The sequence below is a fragment of the Mesoplodon mirus genome, assembly GCF_964341445.2.
Source record: "Mesoplodon mirus genome assembly, chromosome: 10".
Lineage (NCBI taxonomy): Eukaryota > Metazoa > Chordata > Mammalia > Artiodactyla > Ziphiidae > Mesoplodon > Mesoplodon mirus.
Genome location: NC_138986.1, coordinates 29,679,536 through 29,702,190, shown reverse-complemented (window position 1 = coordinate 29,702,190; position 22,655 = coordinate 29,679,536). Strand labels below are relative to the sequence as shown.

General features: G+C 37.7%; 1 protein-coding gene across 3 annotated transcripts in view; it reads left to right on the top strand.

Moving 5' to 3' along the window:
• EYA4 (EYA transcriptional coactivator and phosphatase 4) overlaps nt 1-22,655 on the top strand; it is a 257,178-nt gene that overhangs the window by 211,796 nt on the left and 22,727 nt on the right. For all 3 annotated transcript variants that reach the window (XM_082633829.1, XM_082633828.1, XM_082633830.1), the window contains 2 exons: nt 5,830-5,966; nt 7,429-7,512. In XM_082633829.1, coding sequence (XP_082489955.1) covers nt 5,830-5,966; nt 7,429-7,512 — 221 coding nt within the window. The remainder of the gene's footprint in view (nt 1-5,829; nt 5,967-7,428; nt 7,513-22,655) is intronic.

The following is a 22,655-nucleotide window of genomic DNA, read 5'->3' as shown; positions in this document are numbered from 1 at the left end:
TTAGCAGCCATATCTTATGTAGGGCCAGGATGAAGGGAAGGCAAGAGTTGCCTGGGGTGCAGAATGTAAGGGGGCGTTCATTCTCACAGCCCTTAAATTTTACACCCTTGGCACACTACCTGCCTTAACTTCCGCCCAGCCTAAATCCCATGTTCCAATTCTGTCCTGATCCTCTTTCAGTAAACACTTACATTTCATTAAGAATCTTATGTTAATTTAAAGAATGAGTGATTTCAGAATCCTTGTTTACAAGTGGTGGAAGCACTTTAGGTGGGGAGATATTTGATGTTCTTGTCACACTGTGAAAGGTGTTTCTCGCTGGTGAATGCACGGGGAAAACAAAGTAGAATGACTGTGTTCAGAAGCAAAACCACAGACTAAATGTTTGATCATTGAGATATCAGAGACAGAGTGACAGGACTAGCAGAGTGTTTTGGAATTTACTAGAATTTAGCTACCAGGAATGAAAACCATTCAAATACCCAAAAATGGTTTATGCTGGGTAGAACTTTGGGTGGGAGATTGATTTTTCTAATTTCAATATGACCACAAGAGTTTCTATGCACGAAAGACACAGATGGGTACTCTCTATTAGCTAAAGAATAATCAACTTTCAGAATAGCTATTTTATTTACATTAAAAATACTAAACGCAGACATGTAGATATTCTGAGTACGTGACTTTGAATGTAACACATTCATATGTGACATTCTCATATTCAGTATCAGAATGCTGCAATTTCTTCAGCTTTCCACTGGTTGCTAATACCAACGAATATAGTTTGACATAATTGTCAGATCTTACGAGACTTTCCATTGAATTTAAAGAAGAAATTATTTCTACTTGTACCCATATTATTCTCTCAACCAAAATCATAACAATACACGTGTCTAGATCTTTAAGGAATTCTGTGACCTCAGACCTTCAGTCAAGGTAGTTTTAAGTTTGATTTTGCCTTTGCAGGTCTGGCATGCATCCAAAAAGTAAACAAGTTCATAACTATGGTATTTTTCTTTATTATTGATGAAATTTGAGGTATTTTGTTTAAGGGTATAAAGAGTATTTTCCACTGACTGGCTCTGCGTTTGGACTTAAAGCAGAGACCTAACAGTTAAATCCACGGTTTGTCATAAATCATTCACTGTTGACTTCTCCCGTGTTTAAAATGGAAACATACTTTATGTTCTATAAGAGACAGCTGGTTGCTCTGATTTAGCGATAAACCTAATGAAATAAAGTTGGATCTAAATATCCAAAACTTAGAAGGTGCAGTTATTCATTACGGTACTGATTAAAAGATAATTATTCAGTCATGTATAGTGTTAGCCCAGGAAAAAGCCTAGGGCAATGGGTAATGACTGATGTTATTTGGAAATTACAAATAGCATTCAGTCATTTATTTTACCTTATTAGGTAATTTGACAATGTATTTAAAGAAACATTACCATGCTGATTAAGAACAGATATTTTAGTTCATTATCTTTGAAAAGATCTTTCTTTGCCTTTAACATAAAGGTTATCTTAGGTATATTATATTTTTGATTCGCATTCAGAATGTTTGATGACTGATAGCACATTAAGCTTAGTGATATTTTTATAGCTCCTTTTTAAAATTTTAAACATCTTTAAAATTAAATATAACTAGCAATTTGTAACAACATTCTGTAGTCTGAGACCTTGGCAAACATTTCAGATACATTAGCTAATTAAACTTTACAAGTGTTGCAGAAAAGTAAAGGATATGGTAAGATCACTCTTTGAAAAGAAGCCAGTTTCTTAGGCAGAACTCAGTAGACTTTCTAGGCCTCATGGCATTTCACATGAGGACAGGAAGGAAAGCAAAGTACTAATTCATTTCATTGAAGGCAACAAGAGGATTTAAACGGAAAGGACTGACCACTTTAACTTCTCTGCCAATTTGCATTTTCCCTACCTGCAGCATTACTGTACCCTAGTGCAATTACCTGAGTGAAATTGACAGAGGCACTGGAATTAACAGCTTTCTCCTTTAAAAAACAAATGTCAACAAATGTTTAATGACCAGTTGAGCTCAAGTTCCTGATTTTACCCTTTATCAGAAGAAAGGCTAGAACCTTCAAAAGATATGGAGGTCAGTTCATTTCCATCTGGGTGGTTGCTGTAGGAGCCCAAATACAGCACATGCCCGCTTAAGGACCTGCTCTTTTACTTTGATGTTTTCAGATGAATTCCTTGGCCCTCACTGTCACAGAAATTGTGTAAAGTCTGTGTAACTCTTTTGATTAGTAGAAACAGATATACATTTGACCTTTTTGTAACCTGGACAGACCAGTGCTATTTGGGAGAGGAAGTATTACCTAGTGGTTAAAGCGGGAGTTCTGGAACCATATCAGCTTTTCACATACAGGCTATTTCATCTTGGTTAGTTAATTGAGTCCCACATGTCTCCAGTTCTCCCATTATTAAAAGAGGCTAATAAAGGGCCAAATTCACTGGGTAGAAGTGAAGCTTAAGTCATATATATGTGTGCGTGTGTGTGTGCGTGTAAAGAACGTTTCACAGTAAAGAGCTCTGACAAATCAATAAGAAAAAGATAACCCAATTTTTTTTAATTAGTCAAAGATTTAAACAGTTACTTCATAAAAAGTAGATACCAAATGAGTAAGAAACAAAGTATTCTACATCGTTACTCATCAAGAAAATGCTAATTAAAACTACAATAAGATACTACCAACCCCTACCATCGCTAATATAAAAAAGACTAGCAATACCAAGTATTGGCGAGGATGTAGTGCAACTAGAACTCTCAATGCCAGTAAGAGAGTGAATTAATACAACAACTTTGGAAAAGAGTGCTCAGTGTCTACTGAAGGTAAACATATGCCTTCCATTCGACCCAGCAGTCCCTCTGCCAGGTGTATACATATAGGCATATGCTTAGTATATACATATAGGGATATGCTAGGTATATACATATAGGGATATGCTAGGAAGGGGAGCTTATGCCCACAGATATAAACAAGAATGTTTATAACAGCTTTATTCATAGTTGCCTAAAACTACAAATAACCCAAATGTTCATCAACAGAATGTATAAAGCATAGTATACATATGTCATGAAGTTCCAGCCACATTAAGGAAAAAACAAACAACTGCTCCAGGCTACAATGTGGGTGAATCTCAGACATAATGAACAGCGACTCTAGCCAAACATGTATTCCAATAAGCTTATTGAGACCCAGACACTTCCTATGACCAGACTTTTACCTTCCTCCTTCTACTCTTTTCACTCTCTTGCTGTGATAGCTGCTGACTTCCAGTTCACTTGAGTAGCTGAGTTGTTCCTGCCTAACCCTGTCTTTATGGATCCAGTCAACAATCAACCACCCATAACTGAGCACAGTAACTGGGATTTTGCAAGACTTTGTCTATTCACCTCTTGCACTGTGGCAAGAACAAAGCTGCCTGATGAGAGTTAACTCCTGAAAATTGATCTATAATGGATAGAAAGATAGGTCTTATGGAAAGTCAACCAAAAAACTTTTATAAGCTTAATAAATGTGTGTTAATTTGAATCAATATTTTATCTGAAAAAGAACATTTGATTGGCAGGACATAGTAACCTTAGAAAAATTCTGTTTTATAAAAATAATTGAAAATAGAAAACATTTTGTGTGATATTTTTAAAAAGTAGGTGTGTGTTTAAATACCCAAATCCCCAGCTAACGCCTATACAAGTAAGCTGAAACATGATTTACTATGACATAGGGCTATATTCAGCATCGTAACTAAAGATTCTTTTATTATGCTTTCTACTCTCATGCATTCGATAGCAGAAACCCATGCAATGAACTGTGCTAACAATGTTTTAAGAGCAAATAATATTTGGAGCACAGACATTTTTTTTGATGCTGTCCTGACATGCACAAATGTTTCCCAAAGAAAACATTTGACCGTTAGAAATTATTAGAGGTTAGCTATATAAACACTGTTTACCTAAAACATCTCAGAAAAAATGTTACCTAAGTGTGATCTAGTTTGTTCAGACGTGTTTATTTAGATTAATAACTGCTTGGCTGTCCTCATAATTATTTTATTTTAATTTTTATGATAAAGTATGAGAGTCATAACATCTTTACTTTTAAAAATTGTGTAACTTTAATATAGTTTGCCATTGGACTCTCTTAGACATTTTAACATTATGCATATGATTTAAAGTAAACATAAATCAGATTTATCTCAGTAATAAAAAAAGATAGCTGCTATTACCCAGGCTTTAGTATACGAAGAAACTGAGATCCAGAGAGATTGAGTAAAATGCTTGAAGTCATATAGTAAGTCCAACTCTTGTTACTTGTGAAGTTTTACTGCACCTCACTGTTGCCTTGGTGGGTTTATCTTAACACCCTCTCCTACAGACTTGCCACTGCTCTGTACTCTCCACCTCATAAGATGCTGCATCACTAGCTTTAGACGTGTCGGACTTTTGCGTATCTGTGGGACATGCAGAACCCAATTAAACACAAAGTCTGAAACTTAAGATTTGACTTGGTATGATGTATGGGTCTTCACGTAGAAAGTGACTGACCTATGAGAGGGTTAGATTGCCCACATGGTGTGGAGTGGGGAAAATGATCAAAGGATGAGAGTACTAAGTACCAGAATGTAAGGAATGGGAGAAGGAAAAGGAGTCCGTGTCTCCTAGACAGAGAAGGACTCATGAGAAAGATTCTAAAACATGCAGAGTATCAGCTGCTAATGGTTCTGAGGAGGTGGTGTTGAAGAGGATCATACACAGCATAGAGATCCAGGAAGGTAAGGACTGAGTCTAATCTATTATCGCATTTGCCATTTAGGTGGTTCTGGGGACTCTGGGTAAGAGTAGTTTTCTTAGAGTTTTGGTGAACTGAAGCTAGATTATGACAAATCAAATGTCAGGAAGTGGAGACAAATGTGCCGTCCAGTACTGTAGCCGCTGACTTCAGTCTGTACTAGCCCCATTACAAGGGCTTAATAGGCACGTGTGGCTAATACAGATTGAAGTCAGCTCTAAGTGTCATATACACACAGGATTTCGAAGACTTAGCATGAAAACGAGATTATGTAAATCATGTCATTTTTATATTTATTATATGCTGAAATGATAATGTTTTGGGTATATTAGAGCAATTAGCATATAGGAATGAAATTAATTTTACATGTTTCTTTTTACCTTTTTTAATGCAGCTTCTAGAACATTTAAAATTATATGTATGTGTGGTTACATTCGTGGCTCACTTTGTATTTCTGTTGGACAGCACTGGTACACGCTGTTCTTTTAAGACAGGTCCTTTAAAAAGAAAAGATAGCAAACAGATAGCTTCTAGATAGAAATGCAAGGTCAAAGGGAAGGACTTTTCAACTTGTCTGTGTGCCCCCCACCCCTAGAAACGGGAGAGATTGAAGGGAAGGTAAAAGAGAGTTTGAGTAGTGGAGCATGATTATTCTCTAATAGGTTAGGCACGGAAGTCATATTTGCAGGGGGAGGGATGGGATCTCATCCTCAGACATAAGGAGGTGACAACAGATCTAAATTTAGATAAATACATAGGTGGGAATAGAGATAGGAAGTTGAGGGCATCTGGAGTACAAAAGGTCTTCAGGTTTAATAGATCACATAGATCAAAACTAGGAGAAACCTGTGTGACCTGCAAAATTTTGACTAAATTAAAATTTTGTGTATTTGATTATAAATCTTTCTTGTCATAAGGAATTTTCTGTTGTAGGATTTGTTAAAATCATTAATCATGAAGACTCATACCTGATCTAAAAATGAAGTGCCGTCCTTGACAGTATTCATGTTATTTATAGGAGAGTTTGATACCGTGCAGAGCCCCTCCACACCCATCAAAGATCTTGATGAGAGAACGTGCAGGAGTTCTGGGTCAAAGTCCCGAGGAAGAGGCCGGAAAAGTAATCCCTCCCCGCCTCCCGACAGTGACCTGGAGGTATGTTGACTTCTCCTTAAAAGGTGTAATGTGATGTTTCATTTTATTGAATGATATATTCTATACCGTACAGTTCTGTAAAGTTTCAGACTTAAAAGAAAAAGATATATCATGAAATGAGTGGACCTACTATGAAGTAGGCATTTCACAGCTCTGAAATTAGAGATTTCATCCATTATAATGGCAAAATTAAAGAGAATAACAACTTAGTTAAAAATGCTCTATAAATTCTAGGCCTGAGATAGTTGCATCTTTTGATCCAAAAGACACAAACAGAAGGCACAAGCAGAAATTAGAAAAATAAAGCCATTGTTTGTGGGGTATTTATCTGAGAAGCACTCTTTCTGGGAGTACTAGGGTCATGAAAGATGTTTTTACATGGGTCAATAAATTTTAAAAGGTAAAATTAATCTGTATGGAGAAAAGAAGTTGTCATCAGAAAATAAGAAAAATTCCAATCATTTGATACATATGTTAAAATTTTTATACTTGTAAAAATTTCTGTGTGTCATTGTTTCCAGTTGGGACAGATCTTTTGAGATATATACATACTAAGCAGGTTGTTTTTTTTTTTATTATGAAACGTTAGAAGAAACTATTCTTAACCATAATGTGTTACTTCTTACACAGCTGCATATTTTAATTGTGAAAAAAAGTTAAATCTCCAGATTTAGTAAAGTCAAGTAATAGCCCTTGTACCTCTTCATAAGAGATCATTTCCTTGATGCGAACAACAGTAGCAGATTCAAATGCCTTCAAGAACCCAGCAGGTGATATGAATGAGTGAACTGGGCTAGGGGGCCAGCAGACTGGGAAGAGTGGGGAGCACTGGCCCAGTCTAAAGGGACCCCTGCATCATTGCCACATGGACTGTCAGCGACCATTGCCACAAACCGGAAGTTTGTCTACTGCAGTCAGAACCCTGAACTTCGTGTGAAATCTTCTAATCTGGAAATTTTAATCAATAATTTGAAATCGTTCAAAACACTGTGCAGGCCAAACAACCCATCTTATGACTTAATCTGACCCAAGGGTCCACACGTTACAATTTCTATTCAGGGATTGTTCATTGATTCTTTAAAATATTTTTTTTAAATATAATTCTTTGCATGAATTAGAAAACTTCATGAATTCATGAGACATAAAATTTTATAAGAACACACTTCTATCATAAAGTTGAAATGTGTCTTTTGGGTATTAACTGCAAATACATATTTGAATGAATTCATTCAGATTAGGACATCACATTTTTAAGCCTTATTATTTTTGTCACTCTTGCTCCTCAGGTTTTACAGGGGTTAGATTTGACAAATTTGGAGGAAAAATTAATGGAGTAGCATAGATTTCCATATAATGGTATCAAGATTCTTTCCAACGATAAAACAAGAGGACTTCTACTTGTAAAGAGAATTCTGTTTCCTTAGAACTTGATAATTCTTCAATATTTATCTTTTTTCTCCAGCGTGTGTTTGTCTGGGACTTGGATGAAACCATCATTGTTTTCCATTCACTGCTCACGGGATCTTATGCCCAGAAGTATGGCAAGGTAAGAAATCAAGAAATTTTACCCCAAGACACCTTGTTAGAATTTTATTTTAAATAAACTCAAAAGCCATTTAAAAATACCTTGTAGTGTTTTTATTGCAGTCTGTCAAGTCTGCTCTTAATTATTTATTTCCAATGGCTCATTGTTCTTTAACGTGAACTGGCAAATTTTACAGAACTTAATTAGAAATCATATTCTTTTTCCTTTCTTCATAATAACTTTGAATTTTCTATGTGAAAAACCAAGCTTATTACCCTCACATAATTATTTTAGAAAATGTTTTTGTAAATTGAAATGGACTTTAAACATTATAATATGTATATTATTGTCTAATAAGGGAACTTCAAGAAATTGTTTGAATTAATTTGTTGCACCAAATGTTGCTATGGAATGCCACTTGAAATAAGGAAGTAATCTTTTGTCTGACAGATCCTTTGCATTTATAAATATAAGTATTTTTTTGTAACTTAGAGGAAGCATATTATAGAGACTGGGAATAATACCCCGTCACACATACAAATCCAGAGGCAGATGTTCTCGTTACTTTCCTTTGTCTCTTGCCATTATTTTCATAGTCAGCTTGCTTCTTGTAACAGTGTTGTTATACATGTGTGTGAGTCTGTTTCAAAGAGTGATGCACCTGCAACAGGTTTTGCAGCTAGAAACACAGTTGTAGAGGCCATTTGAGTCTTTGCTTCTGTAGGACTCACAGTCTAACCAGAGTCAATTCACAACATGTTGGCCTGCCTTCAATTACTGTATTCAAAGTTGTATCTAACTTTGGTTCCTTTTCATATGACACTTACAGAAGTGTCTCCCTTCATCTTTATAGTGTCACATTATTTCATAGGGTCTCATGTTAGCTCAACATGCAGTTTTTAACATCTTCTAGACTAGTTGTGATGAATTAATTGCACTCAAGCATTTCCTCCTAAATTTCACTCTTGGTGAATTTACATTGCATTTGATTTTTAGTATAAGTAATGAAAGTTGCTAAACATATGAAAGGTAACAATTTTATTTAGTGACCATTCAGAAAAAGGACTCTTACCTCTTTTATCACAATCATCATCATCTAAAACAGTGATCTCCAAAGCAGGATGTATGCATATGTGCCAGATATACACAAGGAGCTTCACTGAGATAAGGAGAGAAAATAACACACTTATACCCTGCAATTTCTATTCTTATCTGTTTCAATACATGTAAATGATTATAACTCAAAGAATATGTATGTAATTTATAAATAAATTAACTATACATAAATTTGTGGTACACACTCAAAATTCTATTACTGATAGAGCATACAGTCTAAAAAGTTTCCAGATAGTAATCTAAAGCATTTTCTTCTGAAATAATTTTGGCTTATGTGGAATACACAGTAATCCTATTGAACTGATTACAGTATTTTTGTGCAAATTTTCATATTAGATAAATGTTTAAAATAAACAGTCTAATTTGAACACACAAATCCAAATAAAGTTCCCTTCAAAATAGTCACCATTGGAGGCTATACCTAAATATCCATGTTGCTTCTATTATGCCAAATCATTGGTGGGACTCATCTTTCAGAATTACCTTTGGATTTGTAAAATATTTCCTGACTTCAATTCTTCATCCTTTTGTGGTAATTGTGATATTTAGAAGTAAAAGGATGATTTGAACCCAAGGCGATAAATAAAGTGAATGGTCAAAATGTCACTATATATATATATATATATATATATATATATATATATATACACATATTTTTTTTTCCCTTTTCGTCAAAAATATCTTAAAGTTTCTACCATCCCAGAACTGAGCATGGCCTTCTATTTGGGATATGAAGGGGTACCAGTAAAGAAGCAGAGAGGTGGTAAACCATTAAAAAACAACATCAAATAATGAAGCTGCTTTTCTTGAGTGACTGATAAACTGGCTCTAAGAGCAATTCCAAAAGCAAAGTTCTCCTACTTCCCTCAGCAGTGGTACATCACTGAAATAACCCATCACGTCCCGGGATGGCCACCTGGTCATACGGCATTCATTTCACAAACAAGTTCCGTTATTTTAAAGTATTGTCAAAAAGCTTTGTTCGCATAGAAAAGAGAGACATTCTCTATGCCTACAGAGGCTTAAAACAACAGAGCTTGCAGAAACGGCAGGAAAAGTGAGGGGAAGAAGGAAACTAATGTTTATTTAATGCCCACGATGTGCCAGCATTAAGCATCACAACAATTTTAAGGGGTGGGTTCTTCTCCCCAATATGTACGTGAGGAAACATGCTCAGAGAGGGAATAAGATGTGTGCAAAGTCACACAACTAGTCAGTGGTAGAGATGACTCTTGGGGCCCTGGACTCTTTGACCTCAAAGCCCATGTCGTTTCTGCTTATAGAACATCACATGGCGTAGACGATTAAGCTACCATGAACACAATATACAAGTGACGTTTCCTGAAAGGAATAAGGACAATTAGTGAGGTATTGTGAAGGCAGTTGTGTGAGTTCTCCTTTAAGTTGGAATGATTCTAATTATCTTCTTGCAGACAATTGGGATAGTTTTCCATCAAAAGGGAAAACTTAAGAAATGTTCAGTGAAATAGAGTGCGGTAGAGAGATACCAGGACCTCATGGTGGTGCAGAATTGGAATAGGATCAGAGGTACTGTGGGCAGGGTGTGGGGAAGATAAGCCTACATTTCTAGAACACCTACCATGTGGGAGCACCTGTGTTTGGCGTTTCACAAGCAGTAGGGATGGGGGAGAAGGACAAGAGCCTTCGAGTCAGAGAAACCTAACTTTGAAAACCCAGTGCTGATGCTTACAGTTTTCTGACCTTGGGCAAATTACTTAATTCTTCCATCTCCATTTCTGTAACATAGGAATACTACTATCTATAGTGAAGGAGAAGTAAAGAGAATACCATGTTTAATAGCTTAGCAGAACACTTGATGTGAACTAACGCTCAAAAATATTGTAACTGTGATTACTTTCACAAATGTTATCCAACTTAACTCTTATAATTACTCTACTGTAACGTATTGTGATCCAAGTTCTGTGGATGAGGAAACCTGGGTTATTGGTGTTTAAGAAACTTGACCAAGGTCGCAAAGTGATAAATGCTGGTACGAATATTGGAAACCAGGTCATTCTCATAACAAAGCTTTGTCCTTAATACTATTCTCTGCTAGTGGAAGGGGGCCTGCTGGAGTTGACCATGTTGAATAATGGTTTCCTCCAGGAAATTAAAAGAAATTAAAGGGAAAATGTTTTTAAGCTCTATTTTTTTTCTAATCAAAATGAAAATTCCTTTATTGAGTTGCATGAAAAACAATTTAGATAACAATGTTTATTGAATGATTATTTATTTTTTAAAGTAATTTGATCATTGACTTTTTTCTTAATGTCAATAAGGAAATTGGTGTTGCCTTTTATCTAGTAAGACATTAATATTTTGGCATGTTAAGAAGTGGATAAATAAAGGATGTTGTTATATGAGGCCCATCTTGTGAAGCTTGGGATCACATGTAGCTCAGGGGTCATTTGAAGGGGACACAGAGGGCATTGGGTAGTTGCAGCTTCACCACACACCATAAAATAAACTAGAGCTCCAAGGACAGCTGTGTTCATCCAACAAATATTTACTTAGCACAGGTACACATGCTTCCTGCTCTCATGGAGCTTACAAGCAAACAAAGTAACTTCAGATTATGGTAACTGCTCTGAAGACAATAAAACTAGGTCAGATGGAGAGTGACTGGGCGGGTGACTGGGGAGGTGACACTGATGCTGACACCTGAATTACAAGAAGGAACTAGCCGTGCAGATTAGGGGGGAGAGGAGTGTGGAGGGGACCGTTCCAGGCAGAGGACATAGAAGGGCTCTGGGCAGGAGCAATCTTCCAGTGTTCTGGGAATATAAAGGAGCAGTGTGGCTGGAAGTTTGTAAACAAAGGAGAGTAACACAAGATAACACAAGGTAAAAACAAAGAGACAGGCAGGGGGCTGCATCAGGTACAGTGTCTGCCGTAAGGCATTTGGAATTTATTCTAGGTGCAGTGGAAGTTGTTGTAGGGTTTAGGTTGAATTGGGGCCCGGTGGTTTAAGATCGGCTGCTTCGTGGAGAAAGGAGTTTAGAGGAAGAAGACCATTTAGGAGACTGCTGACTGGAGAAAGGCTTCTTTAACTTGAATGTGAGTCCCTGACCCTCAGGGATTGTAAAACCCAGAGTTTCGGATTCTGTAGGTCTGAGGTAGGGCCTGAGATTTCACCTTTGGAATAAATTTTCAATAAAGCTGATGGACCATGCTTTGGGAACCGCTAGAAAAGAGCATTTCCCCAACATTTTTCTTGGGAAAATGAGTTCCAAAATATGTTAATTGATAGTCTTTGTGGAAAAAAAACCCATGGCCAAATAAATTTGAGGAATACTTGAATTTTATGGCCATTCAGTATATGTTATCATCTTAAAGGTCCTGAGATGTTTTACAGTTAAGAATCCTTTGTAACCATGTTTAATTCCTCCATTCCTGAGTGTCTAAGTAATGACCTTGAGGACCGGCTGAAATGAGGTCTTTCTGGTGATCAGTTGACAATTCAGAAGGACTTTGCCAATAGCGAAAGTGACCTGGGCCATTATTTCTGCTGAGGAAAAAAAAGACCCCTGTACTACGTAAAGTTTATCTGATCTTGAAATTGTTAATGTCTTCAGTCCTTTTAATTTCTCGGATCAGTCTTGTTTCCACAGTGTGCACTTCCAGAGTGTAAAAGTTTTGTATGACATAGTGATTTTTCTGTTCTTTTAACCAGAGAATCTTTTATGTTCATAGTATATCACGCTGAGTATCTTTATATAAAACATATAAGGGCAGATCTGCTCTAGGTGAAATGTAGAAGTTGGGGGACTGGAGACATCCCATTTCCCTCAAGTAGACAATCCCTTCCCCCATTGTTCTCAGTCACCCCAAAAGGGTTTCCTGAGTCCTGCGGGTTGCTCAGAACACATTCTGTAAGGCAGTAATCCAGCTGAAGGAGCACCAAACTAGAGGTTAGGAGGAAGTCCTGTGCCTACATGTACCCTAAGCTACCCATTTAACCTCTGAGCCTGTTTTCACATCTAAACATGGTTATAATCCATTTCCTTCCTGGAGTTACTGGATGGATTAAATGATATAATGTAAAAAAAAAGTATAAAAGTAGCACTTAGCTCTGAAAACTATCATCCATGTCCTGTGGCAGAGAAATTTAATGCACTATTTCCCCCAAAAAGGGAAATGACAAAGACAGAAATCTCCAGACATGCAGAAGGTCAATGTTTGCACAAAGTGGTACTGCAGTGGCCTGAAATATAGTGAGCTGAGAGCTGGAAATACAACCACCAGTGGTGTAAAATTAAAGTTACAAGTTAAAATTAAAATTAAAATTAAAATTAAAGTTACAAGTTACACCTAACTACCCATCTACCTATTTTTCTCTCTCTTCCCCACCTCCAACCCCGGTAAAAATAAACAAACAAGAAAACAAATAAGTAAGTAAGTACCATTTTTGAGCTCTTGCTATGTGCCTGGCACTTTTCTGAGTGTCCTGTTAAATGCATTACTATCTCCTTCACTTTCACCACCACCCTATGTGATTGGTACCATGTCACACAGCTCGCAAGTGGTTCGGCCAGCCAGAACCCACTGCACTCTTTTGGTCTCATGTCTTTCCCCACCACCTATCAAAATAAAATTCATGGAACATAATAATATAGGAATGCCATTTTTATTCGTAAATTGCTCTGCATAACTAACTTTTGTGTTTTGATTAAAAAAGAAACTTTAGAAAAATCCTGCTTCCATTTATAAATAAATAATATTGTGAATTTTCCAAGGATCTTCCTAATATGTGATCACTTTTGGACCCTGTTCAGTTGTCAACACAACATGCTCTTTTCCCAAGCAGAACTATTGCTGGATATTTACCGTGATGGCAAATGAGGGATGTCAGTATTTGAGTTCTGCTGCCTGTGGAGCTGATGATGGGCTTTGCAGCTGAGCACCAGCTGGCATGTACACCTTTCAGCACTGCACAGCTCTAAAGTAGGAGTTTGTAAATTTGGCAGGACGCAGACCAGGAATCATCCATCATCTGTTAGAGTTTATGAAGATTATCTCTATTCCCTGATTAAATGTATATAGTATTTTACCTGATAAGTTGCAGTAATTCCTCTTTGTTAGAGGGAGAAGTGAAAGAAGCTAAAAAAATTGTACTTTAGGGATTTGGTTTATTTTGAAGCATTAATGTGTCATGTGCTATGAGGCCATGATTCTCTAAAAGTCATTCCACAGGAAGGATGCAAAGGAAATAGCCCAAGTCAGGGAAAAGACTGACGGAAATGTGAACAGTTATATTGCAAAACTGAAATCCAAGCTCCCAAAACTACTTGCTCATTTTAGACAACATCTTATATAAGAGGAGCACTGGAGAAATGATATGTTCATCAGGATAAATCCACTGGTTACTTTTATATTAAACAATCTACACACACTTATGTGGAAAGGCTTCTGAAACAGCACAAGCTATATTTTAGATGATGAGATTGTCATGAAGATAAGTACTGACTTATGTGTATGTCACCTAAAGAAAAGCAACATGATTTGCTAGAATGTGGTTAGAATGAATCAAGTGTTGGAACCATGGATTGGAGGCCACTCTGATGGCAGCATGCAGGTGACCACCCCTCTGGGCATAATGGTTAGAGCATTCTGAATTTGGAGGGAGAAGGGACCTGAGCTTAAATTCTATCTCCACTTCCTACTATGCATGTGACCTTGGGTAGTTTATTTAGTCTTTGTGAGCCTCAGTTACCTTTTATATAAAATGGGGAGAATAATAACTTCATAATTTGATTAGAAGGGTTAAATGAGTCGGTGCATTAAAACTCAGCACATTACCTACCACAGAGCAAACATTCAATGAGTGTAACCTGTTTTTTTGGTTCCAAGGAAATCTGAATGTTGAGAAACTGAATTTGGGGAAACTGGGTGTTTTATAAAAAAAGTATGTGTTGTTTCATCTCATAATGTGAGATACTCAGCTCAATGTTGTAGAGAAGAAGAGCGTAACTAGAGAGTGATCATGGGACATATAAATTGAATGAATGCAGAATTTACAAGTCTCAAAAACTTTAGTGATAGAGAACAGATTTGTGGCTGCCAAGGGGGAGAGGGGACGGGGAGGGATGGATTGGGAGTTTGGGACTAGCAGATGCAAACTATTATATATAGAATGGATAAACAACAAGATCCTACTGTATAACACAGGGGTCTATATTCAATATCCTATAATAAACCATAATGGAAAAGAAAAATAAAGTGAAAAAACTTTCAGTGTTTTTCATGGTTGCTCATAGTATATGTGTTTAAGGGCACACATGCGTATGCATGTAAACATACTATAGTTGACCCTTGAACAATGCGGGGGGTCAGGGGCACCGACCCCCCATGAAGTCAAAAATCTGAGTAACTTTTGACACCTTAAAAACTTAACTGCCAATAGGCTGCTGTTGACTATAAGCCTTACTGATAACATAAATGGTTACCACGAATTTTGCATGTTGATGTATTATATACCATATTCTTACAATAAATAAGCTAGAGAAAAGAAAATGTTATTATGAGAGTCATAAGTAAGAGGAAGTACATTTACAGTACTGTACTGTATTTATCAATACCATAAGTTTGTCATCTGTTTATAAGGTGAATTGTCTGTCAGTACTTATGTCAGTATTGTCTTACATGATATAAAATACTGTAGATGTGATACGCATTACTAACACTAGACATCAAAAATGAAAAGATAATGTGAAAAAGAAATTCATATTTATTTACAGACATAATGATTCATGCACTGATAACAAAGCAGCGATGTGATTGCTTTATGGTAGCCTAAGTGTCATCAATATGGTTGCTTCACAGTAGCCTAACCTATACACTAATGAATGAATCATTGTAAAATTTTCATGGCACACAGTATTACAGTCATATTCTTAATACAGTATTGGAGACACAGTTACATTAAAAAAAAACAAAAACATTTACCTGTGATGATAGGTTGATATGCCGTTTCTCCAGTTATTAGAGAGGGGCATACTGTACAGTACTGTAATTCTTTGAAAGCAAAGTTATAAAACAGTAAGAAAGCTAACACATTATTAATTTTGTATGGTATATCACTCACCTTATGCACACGTAAGAATAAGCTGTTCACTTCAATACAAGTCTTTGCACACGATGTTCTACAAGACGAAAACTTAGACGATGGTGATTATGGGAAAAAAACGTGTCATACAGTTCTTGCCGTACAGTTATTAGATTTTCACACGAAGACATTCAACACGCATACACAACAGATAAGGTTATTAACTGTCTGTCATGATGATTTCTCTTCATTTGGTGGAAGTGGATCGTCATAAAATTCTTCATCCTCGGCCTCTTTACAATGAGCAGGCCGAGGACGAGGGGGAAGAGGAGGGGTTGGTCTTGCTGTCTCACCAGGTGGCAGAGGTGGAAGCGATGGAGGAGGTGAAAGGGGAAGCAGGAGAGGCAGGCACACTCAGTGTAACGTTATGGAAATACAGCACAATTTCTGTCTGACTTTTTTTGGCTTTTTCGTTTTTCTAAAAATGTTTCTATATGGTACCAAACTTTCCACCGTTTGCTGTAGTTTCAGCGCCCATATCATAGAAGGGTCCACATCTTAAAAGAGATCAAACGCAGTTTTGAATGATCAGAACCTTCTGCCAGACTGCCTAATGTCATTTCATTTCCTGGCACTGCTTCTTCTATGTCTTCTTCCTCGTTGTCTGGCACTGGTTCAGATGCACTCATCTCCATCAATTTGTCCCCTGTTAATTTTTCTGGTGTGGTGTCTGTTAGCTCTTGAATTTCTCCAAGATCTATATCTTGAAACCCTTTGCCCTCACCTCTCTTTGCTGTATCCACCATCTCTTTCATGATTTTCTTGATTGGCTCTGTCGTAAATCCTGTGACGTCATGCACAACATCTGGACACAGGTTTCTCCAGCAGGAATTTATTGTTTCTGGCTTGATGGCTTTTAGGGACTCTTCTATACCAATGATGGCATTTTCAATGGCATAATCCTTTCAGACATTCATGATGTTCTCTATTGAGGTTCTCTTCCATAGCATTGACAATCCTTTCCATAGAGTACCATATATAATGAGCCTTAAAGGGCCCTATGACCCCCCTGTTCTGGAGACTGAATTAGAGATGTTGTGTTTGGGGGCAAGAAGACCACTTTACAGTACCTTCAGTGTTGAACTCATGGGGTTCTGTGTAGCCAGGGTTGTAGTCCAATATCAAAAGAACTTTAAAAGGTATTCCGTTACTAACAAGGTACTTCCTGACTTCAGGGACAAAGCCTCAATAGAACCAATCCAGAAAAAGTGTTCTCATTGTCAGGCCTTCTTTTTGTTCAATCAGAAGACTGGCAGCTGGTGTTTATCCTTTCCCTTCAAGGCTTGGGGTTAGCAGCTTTATATATAAGGGCGATCCTGATCATAAACCTGACTGCATTTGCACGAAACGGTAGTATTAGACTGTCCCTTCCTGCCTTAAATCCTGCTGCTATCTTCTCTTCCTTATTAACAAATGTCCTTGGTGACATTTTTTTTTTCCTGAATAGGGCAGTTTCATCTGCAGTAAAAACCTGTTCAGCAGATATTCTTTCTCCCCAATGATTTTCTTAATGGTGTCTGGGAACACATCTGCTGCCTCTTGGTGTGTGAAGCTGCTTCTCCTGTTATCGTGACATTTTTTAAGCCAAACCTCTTTGTTAAATTATCAGAGCATCTTTGCTGACATTAATTTCTCCAGCTTTAGCTCCTTCGCCTTCCTTTTGCTTTAAGTTGTGATTTAATGACTTCACTTTTTCTCAAATCATATTAGAATCTACAGGTATGCCTTTCTTGTAGTAATCCTGAACCCGCATCAAAGCTGGATTTTCCACCTGAGATAAAAAGGTATTTCTGAAAAAGAGCAAGGTTTCGAGCCTGCTGGTGTAACCACAGCGATGACTTCATGAATCTCCTTTTCTTCTTTACAATGGTCTTTACGCTGGATTTATTTATCTTGAGATGGAGGGCAACCACAGCTGAAGAACTTAAGCTATGGTACATATCAAGTAATTAAACTTTTTTTTTTGTCATGTCATGACTATTCTCTGCTTCTTGGGAGCACTTCTAGCATCACTAGGGGCACTTGTATGGGTCCCCTGGTGTTATTTAAGGTTTATGGTATTGCAGTAAACAACGCAAAATACGTGAGAGCTGCAAGAGGTCACTTTTTACTGCAATGTGCAATTTACTGGAGAAATGAACTGCTCACAAGGAGTTGATTAGCGTCACTTGGCATTTAAGCGGATACTTGTAACACTTGAGCTCACTGAAATAGTAACAGGAGGCGGCTATGAAATTACTATAGTAGTACAATATGAACTACAGTTAATTTTTTCAGTTATGATTTAATCCTGTTTGTATACATTTCTCTTGACTGTGAATGGTGCCGTGAACAGTCTGTGCGTGCATAAGTTTTGATCAATTTTAACTTTTTAATAGATTTGTGTGTATCTTATGGTATTAAATGATAAAACAGACTAGTATCTCTATATATTTTATGCATTCATGATATACCTAATTTAAATTTTTTTTGTCAATATTTCTAGGCTATGTGGTTGGTCTGGGAGTTTTTTTCAAATTATCGCAAATCTCCAAAAAATGTTCCAGCATATTTATTGAAAAAAAATTCCGCATATAAATGGACCAACAAGGTTCAAACCTATGTTGTTCAAGGGTCATTTGTACATATGTATGTAAAAGTAAAGCTAAATCAAAGACAGTGACACTTCTCAAGCTCTCATAGGGAGTTTGAGAGACAGTGAAACTTGAAATTAATATACAAGAAAGATAAGTGGTTATTCATTTCTTAAAAGCACAAACTTCTGGAGACACCTTTTATAACCTCCCTGAAGTTTCAATCTCCGTTTATGATCTTCGCTTATGAACATTCAATCTCACTCTGTATGACAGTCTCTAGTAAGTCAGAAAGAGAAAAATAAATATCGTATATTACCACATATATGTGGAATCTAGAAAAATGTACAGATTAACCAGTTTGCAAGGCAGAAATAGAGACACAGATTTAGAGAACAAATGTATGGACACCAAGGGGTGGTAGGGGGCGGGGGTGGGGGTGGGATGAATTGGGCGATTGGGATTGACATGTATACACTGATGTGCATACAATAGATAACTAATAAGAACCTGCTGTATAGCACAGGTAACTCTACTTCACTTCGCTGTACAGTAGAAACTAACACAACATTGTAAAACGACTATACCTCAACAACAACAAAAAGATAAATAAATTTTAAAAAAAACATTCAATCTCACATCTTGGGTGTTGGAGGGAGGCAGATTACATTATTACCTTGCCTTAAATTTCCATAACTCATCATTAACTTGCCTTTTTTGAAATTCATGTCTCACTTATCTTTTCTACAGTCTTCCTCTAATATACCACCCACCTTTCTCCAAGTCCTAAGGCCTCAATTGGGTGGGTTCATTTGCCATCTCTGTCACTTTTCTCTCAGTCCTGTGCTTTCTAGCTCATCCTTCCATGGTCATTCTCACCATTCTCTTTTCTTCTCCCTTTCCATCCGGTTGCTATGCTATACTATTATATATTGTATAATATAAATATGATACTTTACTATTTTTTATTTTTAAACATATTTATGATATATTATGGGCTGGAAGCAAGTTCCGTCAATCCATAATCTCTATGATAGCAGTAGTATAGCATAGCAACTATAGTTGTAACATATTACTATTGCTGTAATTCCCCTTGAAGTATATTTAATCTGTTATTAGTTTAATAAATGTGGATGAGCTTTATTCATTGGATTCTCTACTGATCAAAACAGTAGAAGCTGGTAGTGGTAGGTAAGCTGTGTGATGTCCCCTTCATGATTCTGATTACTTAATTTGACTACTGTTCAGTTGCAAATATGATGCTTACATCAAATACTTGGATTTTGAACAAATCCTTTTAATCCAGAGGAAAAACTAACTAGTTTCACACCTTTACCTGCTCCCTAGAAGGTCGTTGGCTACATGACTAAGAAAAGAGGCACCATGGGTCCTCTGGTCCTTGAAGTTAAGTCCCCAGATGATCTTTATGGAGGTGAAGGTGGGGCAATTCACTCTTACTCATAACTGTAAGCTATTTCCAGGGAAACCTAATTTCCAAGAAATTATACTGAGTCACCATGCTACTCAGTAATCAGACTGATTCAGGTCATAAGAGTCTTTTGGAAGCTTCTCAGAGGCTTAACTCCTGGGAAACCAGAAGGCCATGCCAGCTCTGGTGTTCCCTAACCATCCCAGACCTTCAGGAGAGCTCTTAGACCAGTGCTTTTTAAATATTAACATGCCTATGAGTCACCAGGAAATCTTGTTAAACTGTATATTCTGCTTCAGTAGATCGCCGGGGTAGGGTCTGTGATCTGCCTTTCTAACAAGCTCCTAACTCAGTGCTGTTGGTCTGTGAGCCACACTTTGAGTAGAAAGATCTTAATCACTGATTCTCAGTCTTGTGTACATTAGAATCACTGGAGAGCTTAGAAATTACTGATGCATGTGTCCCACCTCAGAGAATATCTGATTTAACTGATACAGGGTGTGGCCTGGGCAGCAGGATTTTTCAAAGCTCCCCAGGTGCTTCTCATATGTGGTCAAGTTCAGGAGCCTCTGCCTCAGACGTCATCATCCCAGCCCTGGATGATGCTATCACCCCGCTTTTGCATAAAGCCTCATCATCTTTATGCCTCTTTTTCTCCATCAGGCTCACCTTGAAAAAAAACAAAACAAATCAAAAAAACCCTGCCCAACACTCTACCTGTACCTCAAGAGCTGAACGTGGCCACAAATCTCAAGTGGGTCCCAGCACTCCTGGGCTAACTCTTCCAGCTGATTATTTCAAACCTTCTCTCCCCTCAGCCCTTCAAAGTCCCCTCTCAATTCTGCACAAAAGTCCTCCTCCATCACTTTAAGAAAAAAAAAAAAAGCAAACTGGAAGGATCACTTTATCTTTGCACCATAACCGTATTCTCTGCCTGCTCTCTGCACCCCCATTCATGCCCTGGGTCCAGGCCCTCTCACTTACCCAGTGAATCACCGCCCAAAAAGACCTCTTTCATTCCTGAATCCCCAGTGTCCCACTTTTTTGGATTATTCCCATCACTCTTTTACATATCATCATAGTCCCATCACCAGAAAAGCCTCTTGAGACATTTTCCAGTCACTGCCCTCTTTCTCTGCCCTTCCCTCTCTTGCCAGTCTTACAACTCTCTTCAAGTCTGAGAAATGATCTTGCCAAATTCATGGTTTATCTTGTCAAATTCATGGTTTATCTTCCTGGGGTCTCTCTCACTTGTATTTGACCCAGTTAATCACTCCCTCTTTCTTAAAATCCTTGGTCCATTTCACGTCTCTCACTTGGGTCACTGTGCCTCACACTCTCCCGTACACATTAGCCTCACTGTCGCCTCTGTGTATGTTCCCTATCGCCACGTCTGTGCATGGCTAGTCCCCTCCCTCTTCTCAGGTCTCTTATCCTCCACTATCACCTCCTAAGAAATGCTTCCCTTCACTTTCTTTAAATAAGCCATCACCAACCATCCCCATAGCCTTCTGTGTCTGCTAACTGATTTTTTTCACCACCTAGAATACTACAGATTTCCTTGTTTTTTGTCCATGTATTCATCAGAGGGCTCATCTAGTAATAATATAAACCCCATAAGGGCAGGGAGTTTGCTTATTTAATTTTCTGCTCTCTGCCCAGAATTTGATCATGTCTGACACATAGTAGACACTCAATAAATACATAAAAGTTCCTAAAATCCTTCTCCAATTCCTGCTGAGAACGCTTAAGCCCACTGCCTGTCCATTATAGAAAAACAACTCAACTGTAAAATTTCCCTTCTGATTCATGACTGAATGTCATGACATTTCTTGTCGCTGATTAAAAGAGTTTAGGTATTCTAACAAACCCACTAGCTATTTCCACCTTGGTTCGTGGAGCTAGTTTGTCTTTCTTTTCCTGTAATGAATTTGCACATCTTCTGCCTCTGTGTGCACATGTCCACAAATATGATTCAGGTCCCAAGGGAGTAACTGTTCCAAGAGCTTGAGTTCTTAAAAAAAAAATCCCCCATTTCTTTAAAAATACATAGTTGTTGCCTCTACTGAAATATTTTTACAGTGTGTCCCTAGAGGAGGAATTCCAGCTGATGGCCCAGTGCAGGGCAGAGGCCCATAGACAGACTGTCTGGCTCCAATTTATGCTCTGTGCTTACATGGCTAATAGGCGTTAGTATTTTGATATAGAGAAGTGCTGTCCTTGATCCTGACTTGGTTATACACTGATCACATCCGGCTGAAAAGCACACAGTTAAGGGCCAAGAGCTACTCATTTTCTTCATCTCCCCTCTGTCTCTGTTTCTGTCTCTGTGTCTCTTGTCTGTCTCTCTCTCTCCAACAAATGTCTTGGGAGTAGTTTCAGTATTTTCATAGAACGCTACACAGAGTAAATTTAAATTGGCAGAGGTTCAGTTTGCCCCATATGAAACTCTGCTGTAGACACTTTGAACCGATTGGAATTGTTATGCATGTATAATATGTATCAGAGCTACCACAAAACCCTGTTACTCACTTTATTATCCCACTTTTCCCCTCTATCCAAGTTTTCACTGTCACTTCATTGCAGACCCTAAACTCAACACTCACTACAGTTAAACTGAGGAAAGGCAGTAACCCTTGATTCATAAGGTGACCATAATTCTACAAATGTCTAATGAAAACGAGCAAACATCTCTGTATAAAAGTTGGCTTCAATCCAGAAGTATGTTTAATTCTCAAATGCCTGATAAAGCTGTGGGATTGCAGGCTCTGGCAGCTCCTGCCCAGTGCTCTGCAAGGGAGAGGGTGTCCAACATGACAGCGACATCCACCAACTTCCTGCCCATCTCTCTTGGATTCTTACATCTGGGGGTTCTTTAGCTGGAAAATGGGGTGCTGGAATCTGCTTACTTAGAATTAGC